The following is a 19490-nucleotide window of genomic DNA, read 5'->3' as shown; positions in this document are numbered from 1 at the left end:
GGGAAGGGTTTGTGGTGAGGTAGTGGGTGGTCGTAGCTTTGAGGAAAAAGTCTTTTTCTCTTGTCGATTTCTCATTACACTTTCTGACAAACACACACACATGGCCCTGTCGCGGCATCGACAACGTCTTATGTGAGTTTCTCGCTTCATCCTTTCCACCTATCCAAGTTCCTCTCTCTCGTTCGCGCCGCAAAGATGCCCAGCCCAGCCCAACCCACGTTGATATGTACAAGACCTGTCACCCGCCGCGATGTTAGCAACACAACCCCCAAAACAGTAATACAGTGTTGGTGAAGTGAAGTAGGCGGGCGGAAGGCGGCAACTGAAGTCGGCATGGCATGGCATGGCGGGGCGAGACCCGTCTTTTTGCTTTGCTGGTTAGAAACAAGATCAGTTGCTGCACCAGGGCCGACTGACAATTTGCTCGTGCCTCATGTTCGAGCACCCTCTTATTCGGTTGGTATGCATGCCCTTTGACCCTATTCTGAGCGGGTCTTCCGATTTGGTGGGTCGCTCGCTTCATTCCAAAATCTCGTCATCGACATTCTTTCATTTTGCTTGAGTCTGAGGAGATTGGGGCCTGCCCCAAAAGTCCATTGAGGCGATAACGTCGTCGCCGACTTCATCTTCGTAAGCAAACAGGATCTGCAGGTAGTTAGTAATGTCAATGTCATACGGTGATGTATGATTGCGCTCACCTCTCTCGTGCTCTGGTGCAAGAATCGAATGTTCTTGTGCGTCTGTATGCACACAAGACCACCCGTGTCACTCTGCCGGATTTCGATAAACTCCGGCTCGAATGCAAGAATGTACTTCTCTCCCCATGTTGCAAACGCTTGGGGTGAACCTTCCCACAAGATCTTCCAGTCGCCCCTCGCTCTCCAGCCGTTCTTGTTGACGTAAAAGGAGAAGTCGTTGTAGCAGAGCAGGAACTCTGAGGTATTGCGTTCGATGTAGATTGGCTTGACATTCTCCTTTCGTGCAACAAAGTCGAGCGAGGTGTCGGCTTGGTCGAGCAGCGATTGCGTCTCGAGGGTCTCGAGCGAGACAATCTCGAAACCCTTGGCACCGCCGACACAGAGCTTGGATCTTAGGAAATGGATGCTGTTGCTTTCCATAGGGATGTAGAACTCCTTGTATGGCTTCAGGACTTCTTGGCCACTTGCCAGCATCTTTGCCAGTCCGGACTTCTTCTTCCCCTTGGTCATCGAATCCATAGGCTCAAAGACCTTGACCGTTGAAGATAATGACGATGACTTGACACAGCACACCAAGGTCTGTCCATTGCACATGCCCGCGCTGATATAGCTGGCGTGGCAAATCTTTCTTCCTCGCTTCGATGGCGCACCTGGGCTTTCGTCTTCGAGTGCTTCGAGCGGAAAGCTGTACACAACTTTGTCGGCGAGCACAATCAAGATCTGGTGCTGCTCGAGGACTTCCAGTTGCGTCACAAGCTTCGTATCCAGAACTCGCTTCGGCTTTTGAGAAGCGTCCTTCGGTTTGCGCTCGCAGACGTACACACCAAAGTCTGTGCCAATGACCAACTTCCTCCCGCCATCAATAGGTCGGCAGCAGTTCACTCTGACGGTCGAGTTGAAATAGCCCTCGTTGAGCTTCGACATGGTGAAGATCTTGTGTCGTTCGGAGAGCTTCTCCTTCTGGGTCATGATGTGCTCCATCCACTTTTCTCGTTGTACTTGAGACGTGCAGTACAATGTGAGCTCGTAGCCCCCTTTACCGAGTCCTTTGAAGGTGATCGGATAGCCTTGCTCGTTGGGGGCTGGTCTAGCTGCTACTCTGCCCACACCAGGGATCATGCTGGATGATGGTCGCTTTGAGATGCCCATTCTTGGTAGGACGTGATCCATTTCTTTGATTTGCAAAAGCTCCAAAGGAATGGGCTTGCGGTACACTCGCACTTCCTCCCTCTTGTTGACCGTCTTCACGCGGACTATGAGGACGGCATGATCGAACAAGTAGGCTGTCACGTCAGCCTGCTCAGACGTCAACTGCTTCTTGAGATTGCTCTTGAAGATGAGCTGTCGCGACTCTTCCGTGAGCTTGAGATCCATGTGAGGGATAGTGCCCCATTTGAGCTGCGAGTTCAGATTCATCAAGTTGAAGTGGTTTTCGGACTTTCCAGACTCCTCATTGACCTTGCCTAAGAATTGGCGAATCTGTTCCACGGCCTTGGGAATGTCCTTCATATCCGGGTTGTTCTCCTCGGTGAACTTCAAGACATTCTCTAGTAACAATGGATACCTTGCCAAACGAGTGGTGGGCTTCGTGAGATAACCGTTCAGCTCCAACTTTCGAGACTCTTTCAGACGCTCCGTGTCCTCGGTGAACTTCGCAAAGGCTGGGTTTGACCCCTTCTCCTTCTCAAACTCGAATTTACCAAACAGCTGATTCGCACCGTATCTGATAAATGGGTGGAACTGCGGGACGTATTCGAGGAAGATATCGCCGACGTTGCGGACGACTGGGTTTTGCTGCTGACGTCGTGTCAGAGCATTCGCCATCCGTGCGTTAACGCTGTGCACCTCCTGACAGTTCGAGAAGACCGTCCGGATGAACTTTTCGCGTCGATGTTCGGGGATTGGTGAGATGTCGGGCATTCTCAGTGGCTTGATCCAGAAGTCTCGCAGATACTCGAGGTCCTTGACAAAGTCGCGCTCGGTGTACATGATCTCAGAAATGACTTCCTGTCGCTTCTTCTCTTTATCGCTGACGCTGTCCGAAATCTCCTTTGAGACGGTGTTGATCCACAGCTTCTGTTCGTTGTCGACTTCATCGTGCAAGCTGGCGCGAGACGTCTCCCGCTTGAGGCCAGGCGTGACCTTCATGTTCAGGCGCTGCTGCTGCTCCAAGCGCCGAGGGCATGCAATGGAGTAACAAAGATTATCTCGATTGCATGTTGGGGAATAGCATTCGGTCAAAAGCGTAAAGACGCCATTGACTTCGGGAGGCTCCTCGTTGATCGTTTCCTTGAATTGATATACCTCATTCGGCGAGTCTCTCAGACGATGAGCGTAGGCAACTTCGTGGAAGAACTTTTGCGCATCCAGCGATCGGCCCAACAGCAGAGCCAAGTTACGGTCCGAAGTTCTGATGATGTAGGCAATGAGCTCAACCGCCTCGTATCCGCTGAACGCATTCTTGTACACCAATCCATCTTTCTCCTTCTCTTGTAGCGGGACCCGATCTCGGAATGCAGATGCTACATTCGAGAGCAGCGCGCCATAAACAAGCGAGGGTCGTTTCTGTGCCACCATCGTGCCAGTACGTGTGAGCTGGCTGTCCGAACGTTGGGCGTTACCAACGGAAGGCCTGGGCGAGTGGTTGTCCGAGGGTGATACGACAGTAGATGCCATCGACATAGATCTCGACCCATGACTCCCTGCACTGGGATGTCGCCCGTTGACATGGCCATTGGGCGTCCTCTCCGGATGATAGCCATTTGTCAATGTTTGCTCACTCGCGTTTGTCTCACCAGACTCCCTTCTGCGATTTGGAATGACCCTACCGCTAGCAGTCTGCGAGTAGTCCGTGTCTCTTGTATACGACGATATGGACATTGTCCGCTCGTCCTGCGGCCTATCAGGCACAACTCTTCCATGTGGGGTGGTTCGTGCAAGGTGCTGATTCATGTGAGGTTGTTGTCGAAAGGCGTGTGCGGGATTGATAGCATAGTTGCCGCCGCTGGGAGGCTGATACATCGGTCGGGTGGTGGTCGCGAGCGATTGCGTGCGGAAAGAATCGTTGTTCAACGCAGGACCTGGTGGACCGTACGGACGCTGGGTGAACGAGCGCTGGTACTGGCCCGGCGGAGGAGCCCCTCGCGCATCAAGCCGCTGTGGCTGGCCATATGGAACTCGGTCTGGTCGGATAGGCTGCGGCAGATTCTGAGGCGGCGGTCGTCGCTGAGGCGATGGGCCCCCATTCGGATACTGCGGCTGTGGGGGTGGGAGGCCGTTGGGGCCATCTGAGGAGCCTGGTGGTCGTGGATAGCCGTTTGGCTGCTGGACACCAGGACGGACAGGAGGGGCTCGCTGCATGTACTGGGTGGTGGCGGCGGACATGGTGTTGGCACGGTCGCCCGGTATAGGTGGAGGCAGGCCTGTCATCGTCTGACTGCGGCCTGGAGGGGGTGCGCCGCCAAAGATGTTGCTGTATGCGGCATCTCGCTGAGCGCTGGAGGCCGGGCCGATGTTGGGTGGAGCGGCGCGGGCATAATCGCGTCCCTGATACTGAGCCATGCTGGCGGCGGCGTGAGTCGGTGGTGCTGGCTGCCGCCGAGTCTGCCAGACATCCGGCCCTGCCCTCGCCGCAGCCCTGCGCGCAGACCCAAACTGTGCGTGCCGCGCTCGTCACCGTCGTCTCAGCGGCCGTTGCCCGCAGGGTGCTGGGCGGAGCGGAGGGGTTCGCGGCGGTGGATCGGGCCCCGATGGCGGCGTAAGGGTAGGTCAGAGGGCGCCTAGGGCGATATGATATGTACAGGCGAGCGGAGGGCAGCGGAGGAGGCGCGTGGGCGAGGAGGGAGTGTGGTGGGCGTGGTGTGCGAGGTGCTGGACTGAGGTGCTCTCCGCCCTCGCTAGCCAACAATCCCTGTCGAAGGCACAGGGTCGAGGCCGTGGGCGATGGACGAGGATTGCAGACACGGCCGCACACGCTGAATCAAATCAGATATTCGGCGGATTGGCTGCAGTGAATGGGGGTGAAGGATGTCGTCGTCGTTGTCACGCCCGCGACTTGCGCTGGCTGCAACTCGACCGCGAGTGGAAGTCTCTTGGCTTCAATGTCACGTGCGTCTGGCCCATTCGTCTAGCCCGGCTTGGAAGCTGTACCTCCGTGCCGACACTACTACTGAGATCATCATCGACCTCGCCGCTCAATAGCTGCGCAAACAACCACGACATCGCCGAGAAACGATCCACACTATCCGTCTTCCTCACCGGGCTCGCAGCCATGTCTACGACCGAGTTGACACCCAAGTTTGCGCCCTTCTTGGGCATGGCAGGCATCGCCTTTGCCATGATCTTTGGATGTAGGCTATGGAAAAGAGCACGCTGGCAGGAGGAATACTAAAGGGGCATGCAGGTGTTGGAGCAGCATACGGCACGGCAAAGTCTGGCATCGGTATCGCAAATGTCGGAACCTTCAGACCAGACCTCATCATGAAGGTATGCGGAAGCCTACGAGACGGAATATGAGCAGGACACAAGGTCTGACAATACGTGCAGTCTCTAATTCCAGTCGTCATGTCTGGTATTTTGGCTGTATACGCGCTGGTGGTGGCAGTCCTGATAGCGGGAAACATGAGGCCTCCGCCCGACATGGAATACAGTTTGTTCAACGGCTGCATGCATTTGGCCTGCGGTCTCTCAGTCGGCTTGACTGGACTCGCAGCGGGATATGCCATTGGAATCGTTGGAGACTCGGTACGTGGATTGTGCGTGTTCTTTGGGGTTGAGACGGCTAACAGTGGGCACAGGGCGTACGCGCGTACATGCAACAGTCACGGATTTTTGTCGGCATGGTGCTCATTCTCATCTTTGGTGAGGTTCTGGGTCTCTATGGGTATGTTGGGGATGCAACGCGTACGAAGACATGAAACTGACTGTCGGCAACAGGCTGATTGTCGCCCTTATTCTGAACACGAGAGCATCTGGTTAAGAGTCGAGTATTTCCAGCGTTTCGCATGATCCCATCGCGCTGCATGCTTCATTCAGTAATGGCTGGCTGTCAGCATTCTCAGCCTGGCTGCGTTACCGCAACAGAGTTAGGAGCATTAGGTTGCCATGTCGGCAGGCTTCAGCAACAATCAATAAAATTGCCTCGGATTGAGGCTCAAGAACGATGCTGTTGTGAGCAGTAATAATAAGCTGCAGGCAAAAGATCCGACAGCGAGAGATCTGCCTCGGCCATGCATGTACGCAGCAAGGCAGCAGATGTGTATATTTATGTACTGTATGAAACGAGTGGCAAACACACCCAGTGGTCGAGGAACACAACCTTTCATCAGCAACACAATATCCATCACCATCTACGAATCTTCAGAAATTATTTTCCTATTGTTTTCCTCGCACGAGAATGCGTGGCCTGTTGCGAGTTGGTTGAGGTGATCGACAGGATGCAGCTGACGCCCGGAGTTTGGCTTTGGCTTTGGAAATGCTGGAGCCTGCGTGAAGAGCCGCTAGCGAGCGACAGTCCAGGCTTCTGAATTCCCTACCACCACTACCTACTCCACCACTCTGCACCAAGTGAGATTCGCTCTTACAATCATCACCATCACCGTGGACTGTTATATCGAATTCGAACCGAATCTGCCGCCCGGACGACCAAGAAAGCGACCACAGGACTGGACGACGGGGACGCGCAAGCCGTGCTGAGGCACAAACCCCAGCTTGAGTATTATGCGCCTGGGACACGATGGAAGCATACCGCCATGCGCATCAGGCGCATACCCGGACGAGCCATCTCACCAAACTGTACTCTGATGCGAAGAAAAGCGCCCTTACAAGTCTGCAAGTGCAGTCGACGGCAAATGCGCAGTATGCCTCGCTCCACCGGAAGTACCGAATCCAAAAAGACCGCCTGATCACATGGGGCCTGGAGTGGAGTGATGGCGAGAAGGGACCTGACGGCAACATTGACGAATCCATTGCGAAGGCTGGTCTCACGGAAACTGTCGAAAGTGTTTTGCACAATATCCAGGAAGTCATCGAAGAATCCGAGCGGATCAAGTCGGCCAGCTTACCCATCACGAAACCTGGAGAGGCGTATCCACAGCAGCCTGCAGTCTTCGACGAGGCACGGTACGAGGATCTCCTTCGTGATTTGACTGCTTCGATCGACACGCTCTATGATCTGTCAATATCTCGACGGGCACTTGCTCGTGGCGAGCATCCCACCTTCGAGCCCCACGTCTACGAATCTCAGCCCTACGACGAGTTCCCTCCCGAGAAGCCATCTGCGGCCAAGGCGAAACCACAACCACAACCGTCAAAAAAGAGCCTCTTCAGCAATCTTGCGTTCAATAGCTCTGAGACCACATTGGTCAACCCAACCTTCAACCGACCTGCATTGTCGCCATATGCAGGGCTCCCGGCCCGTATCGAAGCTTCCGCATTGCGTCTCCCAAACGAAGGACCGCCCCCATATGAAGCTATTGGCGTGCCATCGACGACACGAATGGTGGCTTTGCTCACCAGGAAGAAGGTGTCCGAAAGTGTGCAGGCTGCACTTGGAAGCCCAGCACCAGAGGTACCGGTCCTGGTTGAATATGCCAACTTCGATTCTACCTATCGCGATACTGGCGTACCTCCTCCGCTTCAGCGGTTGGAGGCTCTAGCCAACTTCTTCCAACCAATGCGAGCAGACTCTCAGACCAATCTCAGCTTACTCGGCTACTTTGAAGATATGAGCCAGCCCCGTGTTGGTCTTGTATACGACTTGCCTTACTCTATCCAAAACAGGCTGCAGGCTGGGAGCACACCAGAGCCATTGGCGCCACTCAGTCTTCTGAAGCTCGTGCAGAAGGCCAACAAGGCACAGAACCAGGGCCCAGAAATGCCGCCACCTGCCTTGGAGCATCGTTTCCGCATGGCTCTTCGCCTGACAGAACAGCTCCACTCTCTCCACGCCCGACAAATAGCCCACGGAAACATCAACAGCAGTAGCATCATCTTCACCACCACCGACAACGAGACTGAAGCAAATCGTGTTGAGCAATTAAGGAAGCCGCTATGGGCGTCTTTCGATCTCTTCTCCAAATGCACCATCGAAGGCATTCGGCGAGCAATTGACTTTAACATCTACCGACATCCTCGTGACGAGCCAAGCAGCAACCCGAACCGAGACTTCCCAACTGATATCAAGTATGATTTGTATGGACTAGGGCTGGTACTTCTTGAGATCGGCCTCTGGACTCCAATTGGAGATCTTTACAAATCGAAGTACACTCTACCAGACTTCAAGCTAAGGCTCGAGAAGATCTGGATCCCTAAGCTTGCCTCAAAGGCAGGCTCTGCATACATGCGTGCCGTTGAGACCTGTTTGCGACTTTCTGATGACCAGGACAACTCGCGACTGACTGTCGAAGGCATCTACGGAATTCTACTCCAGTTCCTGAAACGATGTTGCCTCCTAGACGATGTCGGCTCCTCGACTGAACTGATACCCGCATCAGAACTCATATCTACACCGAGTTCGCCAGCTCAATCAAGTGCTGCATCAAGAATGCACTATCGGCAGCCGTCAGACGTGAGCTCGCTGGCCAGGCATCAGACTGATCCCAGCGAGCTCCTTCGAGCCCATCCAATGCCTCCCCACAAGCCCATAACCAGAAAGTCACTGCCAACGCCAGCCCCTCAGCGCCAGCCACAACTGTCGAGAGAACCCTCGAGGGCGAGTCAGATCTCCATGCAGCCAAGTCTCACCGATCCCATGACGCGCGTAACGGAAGAGCCCAGCACCCAAGCCAACCCATCCGCATCCTTTCAAGACTTCAAGCGCCGCATTAGGTTCATTCAGCAAAAATGGAGAGAATGCAAGGCTGTCAAAGAAGAAAGAGCAAGAGCACAGACGCACGCTCGCTCCGTGGCAGACAATGCCGCAGATCAACGCGTCAAGCCGAAGAGGGAAGAGTTCCCAGACGTGAAGCTACCCCAGGCCGTCCTCGACCACTGGCAACAAACCATGTGCTTCCAACTACAGACGCTGGTTGAAAAAGCTCTCCGAGGATCTCCAGAGACCAGCTCCATTCGTCTCTTACCGTACGGGGAAACACGAGAGACTGCAAGACCAACACTCATTGTTGGCTGCACGTCCACCGCCAAGGTGAAGCATGCGCTTAAACGCCACCTTAAGTACGATCCCAGCGTCTACGACGTTCGCGTCAAGAAGGAGGTCATTCGACGATGTAGGCGATCAAGACGTGCAAGATCAGCATCAGCAGAAGCGTCACGAAGCATGGCGCCGATGCGAGATCCCGACGTCAAGGAGGCAACCAACCCCGATTACCAAGAGCGCCCTTTATGCGGAGCTTCCATTGGAGCGTTCAGGTATGAGGAACACCTCCCGCCGGTATCTTTTGGCGGTGTTGTCCTGGTCGATGGCCATCCATATGGGATGAGTGTTCACCATATGCTCGAAGACGAAGATGATGGCGAACACGATGAGGATGACGCCGAGGGTGGTGCTGAAGAAGATGATGACGACGACGACACATCCAGCCTTGGTAGTTCTGAAGGCTCAGAGGATGATGACATGAGTACTGTGCGCCCGCCATCGGCTCACTCTTCTGACGACGAACCAACTTCAATGGACGATACCACTGGAGATGCACCTGGAATCTTACCCGGTGACATGGAAGAAATCGCGATCACCCAGCCTGCTCTCGACGACGCCATCGACTGCGACCTGCACGCCGAAGAAGAGGATGACGACGAGGATTCTGGTATCGACGAAGACCATCTCCTCTCCTTCAAACTCGGCCAAGTCCACGCCTCATCCGGTCTCAAACGCACGGCCAAATCCCACGAAGGCGGCTTCAAAAGCATCAGTCAGTCCCTCCCCCAAGAAATCGACTGGGCTCTGTTCGAACTCCTCCCACCACGAGTCCACCCTTACAACGTCATCCGAGGCGGCATGAAACACTGCCTCGTCGGCGGCGACCGCAGCGGCAACTCCCTCCCCGTCGCCGTCAAATCCAGCTCCGACCTCGCCTGCGCCAAAGTCCACTGCCTTGGCCGGACTAGTGGTCTCGGCAGCGGCACCGTCTCGAGCACAATGGAACTCGTCAAGATCCACGGTCGAAGTACCTTCTCCGCCAGCTGGACCATCGCTGGGAACTTCGGCATCGGCGGCGACTCCGGCGCATGGGTCATCTCCAACGATGACGGCAAAGTCTGCGGACATGTCCTCGCCTCGAGAACTGGAAGAACGTACATCTGCCCCATGGACCTCCTACTCGAAGATATCAAGACCACCCTCGGGGCGAGGGAGGTCGCGCTGCCTATCGTGGCTGGGAAGGAGAAAGGCAGTCGCCCTTCGAGTAGCAGGAATAGCGAGGAGAGGGTCATGAGCGAGGCGATTAGTCGGATGAGGTTGCAAGAGGGGACGTCGACGGAGAGTGGTGGGGTGGCGTTGCCGATTTCTCCTGGGCGGAGGCCGGCGAGGGCGGTGGTTCCTGTGGGTTAGCGATGGGCGTTTAGACGGGGGAGGTCAACGTGTGGTGCTTTGATGATACCAGGGAACGAATCTTGTGGGGTTATGTAGCGAATTGAAATGATATGTGCATCTTGATATACCATTACCGTCATCTTCAATCGTTCTCTTCCTCACTCCTTTCTGCTCGGTCTTCGCCCATCGTGGGGTTTTGCTTGATGTCAAAGAGTTCATCCTCGCCTCCTGGTGCCTAATCATACCATCGATTTCGAATGTCGACCGTAAGCTTGGCGTCTCGCAACGACCGTAAGCTTGGCGTCTCGCAAGGATCGTGGGAGAGGTTTTCGGACAGATTCAAAAGTCCAAAAGAACAGTTTCGATGGAGACTTCAACATAAACCCATAACTTCATGAAAAAGAACTACCGTGGTATTCATATCCTCGTCCCCCTAACGCCATCCTTCCTCATGAACCCATCAACCTATCTAATTTCCCTTCAACCACCCCAACAACTGCCCAAAAGCCTCCTTCTGCTTCTCCTTGATCGTGCCATCCTCATAATCGCACAACACCGCAAACCCATGCGGTACGGCAGGGTACACTTTCTCCTCGACTTCGACCCCATTCTCCTTCAGCTTCTTCACGCCAGCTTCGCGGATATCGTCGGGGAAGAGGGAGTCCTGCTCGACGGCGACGATGCTGAGGGGGACTTTGCAGCCTGCCAGATCAGCTGCGGAGATCTGCGTCCCGTGCGCGATAGCCCCGACTTTGATCTGTGGGTCCTTCTTCACCATCCCCTCCTCAGCCTCGCTTTCTGCTGACCTTTGTCCTGCCACGACATCGGCGTGAACCTCTGAGCCAAGCAAAAGCACATACCGCGCCCCAAAACAGTATCCCACGCCGTAGATCCCTCCGCCATGCGCGACGGCATCTGCGAATTCCTCTTTGATGGCGGCGATGACTTTGAGCAGGATGGGGAGGACTTTCTCGGGCGTGTGGCGGGCGAGCCACATGTCGATCGTGAAGGACTTGGCGACGGAGGCGACGCCGAGTTTGACTTGTTCGATTATGGAGGGGTTCTGCTCGGCGGGGACGGTTTGCGTTGTAGAGATGGATGTTGCTGGGTCGCCCGCGAATCTTGTGGAATGCGATATCAGTATGCGTAGAGGTCGTCAATTGTGAGAGGATTTGTGCCTTACTGATCTGGCATGACGACCAGGAACCCCTCGCCAGCGTATTTGTCTGCTTGGAGTTGGTTGTTTGTGCTGTGGATTCCAGTGCCGCCGGTCAGGAGCAGAAGGAGCTTTGACGGGGAGTGTGGATAGTCGGCTGGTTTGGCAATGTAAACCTCGACATCGTTGAGCTTGGCTATCTCCTGTAATGTCCTCGTCTTAGCAAACGATCATCGCGATCGATGTTCTTAGTCGACCTTACGCCAGTGGGTTGATCGCCGGCCGCTGCGTTCAGTCAGCCTTGTTCTCTCTCTCGTCAGGCTTGGGATTGGGAGGTGTACGGGTGGGACGATCGGTCGTGCAGTGCTCCTAACCAGAGATCAGATATGCTGTCCCTTTTGTCACGAGTTGTCAATCGCTCACACCCATGCTCGCGGCACCTTGATCTGGCTTCGAGTCTCCAGCAATGCCGCTGGTCTCCTGAGCGTCGCTCTCAGGCGCCTTCGTTGCTAGGTCTTCGTCTGCCATGTTTGCGCTGTTGTTGTAGTTGTGAAAGTGAACGTGTTTGTTAGGCTTCCATACCAACAAGAAAGCCCACGCTGCTGGGTCACAAGCTCGCGAGTGAGGTCAGAGTGGGTCTGGGGAAGTCATTGGCCGCGTTAGCGAGCACGTGGAAGACGGTCTGTGCCCGTGAAAAGGAGACAACGACGTGTCCTCAATTCTTTCTACGACCGAGCTATGGCTACTTCTTTCCTGTACCACGCCTGCAAGGCTCTGCCATCTGCAGTCAAGACGACTAGATCAAAGTTCTCGCTCGCGGCCTTCGCGGAGGCGCCATCGACGACCACCATTCCTACGTACTTGCCATACTTTTTGGCTGTAGCAACGACCTTGTCGATCGACGAATAGTAGATCTCTTCGTTGCCTTTGGGCGGCGCATATCCAAGAATGGCCAGCGAAAGGTCGTTTGGGCCGATCAACAGCAAGTCTTTAGAACGGATCAGCTTGCTAGAATCCCGAGTTTTGCAAGGGCGTTGCTCACCAAGACCATCGACTTGACATATCTCATAGACGTTATCGACGGCTTCTGATGTCTCAATCTGGGCCATGACTAAGATCTGCTCGTTGGCATGGGCCACATACTCCGCTGGTGTGGCAAAGCCATAGCTGAAGCACGCAAATGGAGACCCTTGGCCTCGAGTGCCAACCGGAGGGAACTTTGACTGCCTGACGACCAACCGTGCGTCTTCAGCCGTGCTGACCATGGGCGCAATGATGCCGCTGTGCCTTATGAGCTCTCTGCGTGTCGATAACGGGCGATGATGACATACTGTGCACCAGTGTCGAGTGCTCGTTTTATCTCCGAGCCTTTGAAGCCAGCTATCCGGACAATAGGTGATACGCCACTGCTTGCGACAGTAGGTACCATGTCGTGCATCTGGGAATCATCGACATGGCCTTGACTCAACGATCAGCCCAATCTGATGTGTAAAGTTTTCAGGACACATCGCGTACCATGCTCGCGGTCAACGATCACTGCCTGATTATGTCAAATCAGTTGCTGAGTCTTTCTGTGTGAACGGACGAGTGGCGTAGCTTACGTCTACTCCAGTATGAGCGAGGACCTGAGCAACTCTGGATCCACCGAAGACGTTAAACGTGGCGAAGGCCGTCCGTCCTTGGGACAAGACATCTTTGAGAGCGAGACGTGGCACACCCTTTGTGACGGCACTCATCATTGCAATGAAGCTTTCGAACTTTCTTGGCAAGGTGACATATCTCGAGAGATCGAAAAGGTTGTTTTGAAAAACCCCATCCGGACTGCTCGGTCCGAAGTCGCCGAATGTCAGCCTTGCTTCGGCTCAGATATAATGACTACCGGTATTCGCCAAGACGGTAGGTAACAACTATCTAGCCCTACTATTTTGCCATGGCTGCAGTCGTCGCTCTCGATGCGTTTGACCCGGAAGGCTCCAAATACCTGCATCAGGTCTTTCCCGATGTAATCGAGCAAGGACACCCGCTGCACGCAACTTGGACAGAGCATGCCGTGGGCCTATTCGTTGCGAAGAGTCGAGTCACTCGTGAGATGATTAGCAAGGCGAAGAAGTTGCGGATCATTGTCCGCCATGGTACTGGTTACGATAACATCGACGCTGAAGCGTGTCGAGAGCACGGGGTTATTCTTTGTTACTGCCCCGGAATCAGTGTGAGCAAGCCTCAAACCCAGGCATATCTGGTCTGAGATGCCTACTAACGATACACACAGGCGATGAACGTGGCAGAAGTGGTGTTGGCTCTCACGGGCGCCTGTGCCAAGAATCTGATCGAAGTGTCACGACAACTTCGAGCTGGCGAAAAACTGAACAAGAAGTTCAAAAGTCTGTACTCTGCCGCATTGCTAACGGGGAAGACCTTTGGTATCGTTGGTGGTGGCACCATAGGACAGCTGGTAGCGAAGAAGTTGTACGATCCCTCCACTGTGCTGAAAACAATATCGATGCAGCTGACCAAGCGCCATTGCAAGCGTTGGCGCCTACGAAGGCAATTTGATAGTCTATGATCCCGCTTTACCGGCACAAAGTTGGGAGGCCCTCCCTCACACCCGCGCTGCTTCGCTGGACGAGATACTCCCTCAAGTGGACGTGCTATCGATCCATGTTCCACTTCTATCAGCAACAAGGGACATGATAGCCGCGCCGCAGCTGAGAATGATGAAACCCACGGCTGTCTTGATCAACACAGCGCGAGGCGGTGTCGTCAATGAACCAGATTTATGGGATGCATTGAGGAACAACATCATCGCCTCTGCAGGAGTCGATGCTTGGGTGAAGGAGCCGCCGACGAAAGAGGACTATGGGCATGTTTTGGAAATGGACAACGTTGTGACAACGCCGCACATCGGCGGCTCTCCTGCTGAAATACAAACGGCAACTTGTCGCGCCATGGTCGATCGTATGAAGGAAGCATTGATTGACGGGGTAAAGCCGAAGGACCGGGTATGCTGAAAAGTCCTATGCATGTTCATGGTTGCAGTACGCTAGCTTTCGAGTTGGTCCAAGCTTGTATTTATGAGGATCATGTGAAAATGCGGGGACCGGCATTTGTCCGATGGGTCTCGGAGCGAAGACCTGAGCGTGATGTGAGCAATCATCCTCGCCATTTTGACGATTGTGGTCATCTTCACAGGAGAGGAAGCAAGCCATGTCGCCCTGTACTCTACAGGCATAAAGATGAGCCTTGCCCATGTCAGCTCGCAACTCTACAGCATCTGCCCAGCAATCCAACAAACGAGCATTGAATGCGTACGAGAGTTCCACATCCAGTCTCTGTAGCCTGCTGACTCTGTGTTCACGAAGATGTCGAGCATGTCGCCAGCGAAAAGTCAAATGCTCAGGGGCGAGTCCGTGCCAGCACTGCGTCAATCGCAACGAAGCCTGCCTTTACGATGAGGCGGAGAAGAGAGTGATCGTCACCGAGAGGTCAGCGGTCTCTTCCCAGCCAACTTCGTGTCTTTCTGGCTGATACCTCAAGAGGATAGACACCTACGCAATCTAGAACGGCGAGCGACTCGATTGAAGGAAGATGGTACTTCTCCTCCCGACAATAATTCAAAGCCGCTCAGTGCTACGCCTGTTGGAGCGCCTGCAGATCGTAACTTTCAGTCGCTCCCACCAGAGGTCGTGCCATCATCTGCGTCAGGCCCTGAGAACGCACCAGCGATCTCTGCAGGAGCCGGTAGTGTCTTCCCTTCCAAGCCTCGCATTCAAAACATCTTCACTTGGGGTCTCAGTGATGAGCTACGCCGACTGCTTGGAATGCCTCAGAGGAAGCAACACGACGGCCCTACCCTTCCACGACCCGACCTAGTCTCACTTCCCAGTGCACTGGTGCCGTCTCGTGAACGCATCTTGCAACTAATCTGCGTAGTTGACTTTCACTTCAAATGCCAATTTGGGTTCCGCTACCCTTCGAAGGTAGTCGGCCTGCTGGAAGACGAGAGTCACCCGTTTCCTGACTGCCTAGATGACACGCCTAGAAGCTGCATTGCTCATTTGTTCGCCATTCTTGCCTTTGGGAGTCTACTTGCAGCTCGGAGCCCACAGCAGGAAGGGTTTCCAGGAATGGATTACTTCGTGCAGAGTGTGCACATGCTTCCGTCAAATGTCGAGGTCACTGATAATGACCTTGGAGATGTTGCCGCCACCAACTACGTCTTTGCAATGTATGCACAAGCTGTGAGCCTGGATTATGCGGCTTATCTCTACGTGCGTCTGATGATGAATTACATGGAAGACGAATGTGTCTACTTACGAGAAATAGGCAGGTCAAGCATCCAGGCTGGTCCGTTCAATTCAGCCGGGAGGGAACATAGAGGTTGAGGAACCTGTGAACGATTCCGAAAGACTGTATTGCTTCGTGTCCATGCTCGATATACGACTCTCCGCTGGCATCAGTCTTGCCGGTGAAAGGCCTTTCGAGCATGAACTGGACAAGAGAGCGGGACGGAATAGCCTCCTCGCTCGCGAAGATTGCGATGGCCAGAGACAGGAGACGTCCGCGCTAAGCATCCATCTTGTCTTGGCTCATATCCTTGCGAAGATATCGAAAGGTATGTACGTCCATAGTGACCGTGCTTGCAATAGCTGACTTCAGGGATGAAGCCATCTCAACCAAGGAACAGGACAGCAGCCTGGACTCGGCGGAAGTTTCGGACTCTTTCTTCGACACCATGCACGCGCCTCTGACTACGCTGCAAACCTTGAGCGGACATATACACCAAGCACAAAGGCTCTGTCACCATGCGTCCTTGTCTACGATCTCGAGGACTGCTACCACGGCCCATCTAGCCTACTGCCAGGTATGCAAACAATCACTATGGATCTGAACATACATTGACTCTGGGGTCGCATCAGGGTGTAATGTACGCTACGAAGCCGCTACTTTTGTTCTACTTCAAAGCTACTCGGCAACGAGGAGACGCAAACCTCTCTGTATCTCCACAGCATCACAGGGCATTGAATTCCTGCGCCAAAGCCGCTGTCCACAGCTTGAATATTCTCGCAGCATTGCTTGAACAAGACTATATCGGTACGCACAATCAACACTCGCAATCCCGACTCACAATCTAACGTTGAGTGCGACCAGAAGCTTTCTCACCCATAGACCTGGAAGTCGCCTTCATGAGCGCCGTTATCTTACGTATAATCGACACTATCCTGCCAATAGGGACAGAAGATTCTCCTCGCAAAGATATAGCGCCGTCTGTACTCGAACAGATGGCGCAAAGAGGAAACGCACAGGCGATGGGACTTTCTGAGGAGCTCGCCGAGATTGGCAAGGTTCTTGACGAAATGCCACGCAGCTCATCGAATATGGAAGCTGGTGAGGGCGGTCTGCACATTGCCGCTCCTCGTAGAGTTACAGATGGCCTCGTGTTGAACGATGCGATCCTGAGCATTGTGCAGATCGATGAATCTGCTGGTTCGGATGAGAAAGGACAGCCTGCAGAAGAGACATTAGGCACGAGCGCAGACCCAATATCTACGACCACGATATTGGGCGCGGATCTCACGTTCGATATGTTGTTCGATTCGACTGATAATAATTGGAACTTCGGGTCTGAAGACTTGCAGTGGCTTGACAGCGTGCTTTGAAGGGCATTGAGACAGAGACAGTACTGCTTGACCTCTGCTACTTTCAAGACTATCTTCATGTCTTCAAGATTGTACAGCCTCGACGATGTCTCGACCCGCCTCTCCATTCATAAGGCGTGTTCCGAAGGCGCAGAGCTTCGCGTGGTCTCTTCGGGCCCCTCGGACCGAGCTGACCGAGTTGCGTCGAGTTGCCACAATCTTCGGTATCTTGTTTAGAAGGGCGATCTTCCAGTACCTGTGTCCAATCGATTAACATCGGCAGGCAGTGGCTGGTGGTTTCTAGAATTGTAAAGCCCATTCATAACATGCTCCAGAACAACTTCTTATCGAATGTAGCCCAGTGGCGTTTGACCACGGTACGTCTCCTGTTGTGGCGGATGGAAAATAAGCATAAATGTCAACTGACTAACTTCTGGGCAGGCCGTTGGCGTCAAACTCGTTACCAACAATGAAGTCGTCCACCTCGCCAAAGGAGCCGGCTATGATTGCCTGTTCATCGATCTTGAACATTCGACTTTGTCTCTGCTGGACGCTTCGAGGCTATGCTCTGCTGGATTGATGGCTCAGATTACGCCTTTCGTGCGAGTGCCGTGGCAATGCGGTAACGGCTTTGTTGGAAGAGTGTTGGATGGTGGTGCTTGTGGCATAGTCTTCCCGCATATTAGTACAGTTGGTGAGTTGCTTTGCTTCCAAAAGATCCATGAAGACCAAACATAACTGATCCCGCAATCATTCAGAGGATGCTAGAGATGCAGTATCTGCTTGCAAATTTCCTCCCCTAGGCAAACGCAGCCTGACCGCTGCCCTCCCACACTTCAACTTCCAACGCACTAGTCCGGCCGAAGTGACGCAGACTATCAACAACGTGGGATCCACTGTCATAGTCATGATCGAAACACCCCAGGCATTGGACAACATCGATGCGATAGCTGCTGTTGAAGGCGTTGACATCCTGCTCCTTGGTGCGAACGATCTGTCTCTTGAAGTGGGAATTCCTGGCGATTGGGATCATGCGGAGTTTCGTAATGCTTTGACCAAGATTGCGGCTGCGTGCCAGGATCACGCAAAGTGTTTTGGCATCGCCGGCATCTATACTCGACCTGCTGTTTGCCAATGGGCTGTGCAGGAGTTGGGGGCTCGGTTTGTGTTGGGACATCTGGATATTGGGTTACTTGCCATGGTATGTACTTTCCGATGTGTAAAGTTTCGGAATCTTGTTGCTGCTGATGATCTTCTTCTAGGCAATGAACAGAAATGCAGAGATGCTGAGGGACTTGGAGAAATAGACGTTCATGAACAGCTTGTGGGGATTTATTGAATCTCCAATTCAGACGCGTCGATCCATAGTCAGTGGTTTTCTGTTCGGAGTAGATGTAGCCAATGCCCCAATTCTTGGACTTGTATCTGATAATAAGTTGGAATATGTTGATGAAGAGGTTGCGACAGGACACCTCGAGGTGAGGTCAATCGGAACAGCGGGCCGAAAAGCCGGGTGCGAGTCCTTCGAACTTTCGCGTTTCGACGCGCAGGAGTCCACATCTCACCAAGTGCTACACAATAATGTCCAGCGAAGATGGCCGTACCAAGACGGTGCTCTGCCACGATGTATATGGCAACACTCACGAAACACCTATTGACCAGCTACAATGGCGGCCATCGGCCTATGGAATCGTGATCAAAAACGACACGGTGCTTCTCCTCAAGCAATTCGGCAACAAGTATGACCTTCCAGGCGGCGGCGTCGACATTGGCGAGGATCCGAAGGAGGCTGTTATTCGTGAAGTCCAGGAAGAAACAGGAATCACCGTAAAGCGACCACACCTACTCGGAATGGAGTCGAATCTGTTCCGTGCGGCTCATTCTACGGACAAGTCTTTCCACAGTTTGCTGCTCTACTTTAGATGTGAGTATATCGCGGGCGAACTGTCTCTGAGAGGTCTGGACGAATATGAGCAGAAGTACGTGCTAAAAGCGGAATGGATCCCTCTGAGCAGCCTCGACGAGGTTGAAGTTGGGAGTACCGTGGATTTCAGGCCGCAAATTCGACAGTGCATCTCGGGAAACACGACGACGCTGGTCTGAAATACTCGGGAACCTCGCGAAACAGACACAGAAGGATTCGCCGACACATGTCCTCCGTGAAAGAAACACACCGGAGGATCACAGAAATACCCCATTCAGAAAGGCATGGCTTGCCAACTCAGCTTGCCATTGGAGCTTTCGCTGCGGACGCTAAGGGCTTGTCACTTTCGGTGCATATGTGCAAAAGCCTCTGGAAGAAGCCCGAGCAAGATCAGTTTCTCATTGGTCTCTCGGTTACGGACGCCAATGGCTTCCTGCATATCGGTGCATACCTGGAGATCCTACGGGGCATTGTGCACTTGGGGTTCGAATGCTCTGGCATTTCTGGTTCGTACAAGTTTCATGGAAGCTAAGGGGATGTCTTCTCGGTGCATATCCTCGAAATCCTGTTCAAGATCCCCGACTTAGGG

At 53.7% G+C, this 19490-nt stretch overlaps 8 protein-coding genes across 8 annotated transcripts; 5 read left to right on the top strand and 3 right to left on the bottom strand.

Annotated features, from left to right (window-relative positions):
* Positions 1–549: 549 nt before the first annotated feature.
* M409DRAFT_24298 (uncharacterized protein) lies at positions 550–4259 on the bottom strand (the record flags this gene model as incomplete). Its single annotated transcript, XM_033807176.1, has 2 exons — positions 550–645; positions 699–4259. The coding sequence occupies 2 exons, from the start codon at positions 4257–4259 to the stop codon at positions 550–552; spliced, it is 3657 nt and encodes a 1218-aa protein (XP_033666338.1).
* A 709-nt stretch (positions 4260–4968) lies between these two features.
* Positions 4969–5676, top strand: M409DRAFT_24297 (uncharacterized protein; the record flags this gene model as incomplete). Its single annotated transcript, XM_033807175.1, has 5 exons — positions 4969–5047; positions 5101–5183; positions 5244–5441; positions 5495–5580; positions 5634–5676. 5 exons carry the CDS (start codon positions 4969–4971, stop codon positions 5674–5676), a joined length of 489 nt encoding a protein of 162 aa, XP_033666337.1.
* Positions 5677–6432: 756 nt separating this feature from the next.
* M409DRAFT_55839 (uncharacterized protein) lies at positions 6433–10203 on the top strand (the record flags this gene model as incomplete). The annotated part of the gene is made up of 1 exon (XM_033813114.1): positions 6433–10203. One exon carries the CDS (start codon positions 6433–6435, stop codon positions 10201–10203), a length of 3771 nt encoding a protein of 1256 aa, XP_033666336.1.
* Positions 10204–10654: 451 nt separating this feature from the next.
* M409DRAFT_24295 (uncharacterized protein) lies at positions 10655–11869 on the bottom strand (the record flags this gene model as incomplete). Its single annotated transcript, XM_033807174.1, has 5 exons — positions 10655–11306; positions 11369–11544; positions 11604–11626; positions 11683–11710; positions 11765–11869. The coding sequence occupies 5 exons, from the start codon at positions 11867–11869 to the stop codon at positions 10655–10657; spliced, it is 984 nt and encodes a 327-aa protein (XP_033666335.1).
* A 197-nt stretch (positions 11870–12066) lies between these two features.
* On the bottom strand, positions 12067–13077 carry M409DRAFT_24294 (uncharacterized protein; the record flags this gene model as incomplete). The annotated part of the gene is made up of 5 exons (XM_033807173.1): positions 12067–12329; positions 12384–12622; positions 12673–12799; positions 12857–12881; positions 12943–13077. The coding sequence occupies 5 exons, from the start codon at positions 13075–13077 to the stop codon at positions 12067–12069; spliced, it is 789 nt and encodes a 262-aa protein (XP_033666334.1).
* Positions 13078–13271: 194 nt separating this feature from the next.
* M409DRAFT_36894 (uncharacterized protein) lies at positions 13272–14349 on the top strand (the record flags this gene model as incomplete). The annotated part of the gene is made up of 3 exons (XM_033810631.1): positions 13272–13550; positions 13611–13804; positions 13869–14349. The coding sequence occupies 3 exons, from the start codon at positions 13272–13274 to the stop codon at positions 14347–14349; spliced, it is 954 nt and encodes a 317-aa protein (XP_033666333.1).
* A 2954-nt stretch (positions 14350–17303) lies between these two features.
* Positions 17304–18284, top strand: M409DRAFT_24292 (uncharacterized protein; the record flags this gene model as incomplete). The annotated part of the gene is made up of 4 exons (XM_033807172.1): positions 17304–17354; positions 17419–17671; positions 17736–18178; positions 18240–18284. 4 exons carry the CDS (start codon positions 17304–17306, stop codon positions 18282–18284), a joined length of 792 nt encoding a protein of 263 aa, XP_033666332.1.
* A 274-nt stretch (positions 18285–18558) lies between these two features.
* M409DRAFT_55836 (uncharacterized protein) lies at positions 18559–19080 on the top strand (the record flags this gene model as incomplete). The annotated part of the gene is made up of 1 exon (XM_033813113.1): positions 18559–19080. The coding sequence occupies one exon, from the start codon at positions 18559–18561 to the stop codon at positions 19078–19080; it is 522 nt and encodes a 173-aa protein (XP_033666331.1).
* Between the last annotated feature and the right edge of the window lie 410 nt (positions 19081–19490).

The sequence above is a fragment of the Zasmidium cellare genome (genome assembly GCF_010093935.1).
Source record: "Zasmidium cellare ATCC 36951 unplaced genomic scaffold M409scaffold_22, whole genome shotgun sequence".
Lineage (NCBI taxonomy): Eukaryota > Fungi > Ascomycota > Dothideomycetes > Mycosphaerellales > Mycosphaerellaceae > Zasmidium > Zasmidium cellare.
This window is presented reverse-complemented; position numbering and strand designations above follow the sequence as displayed.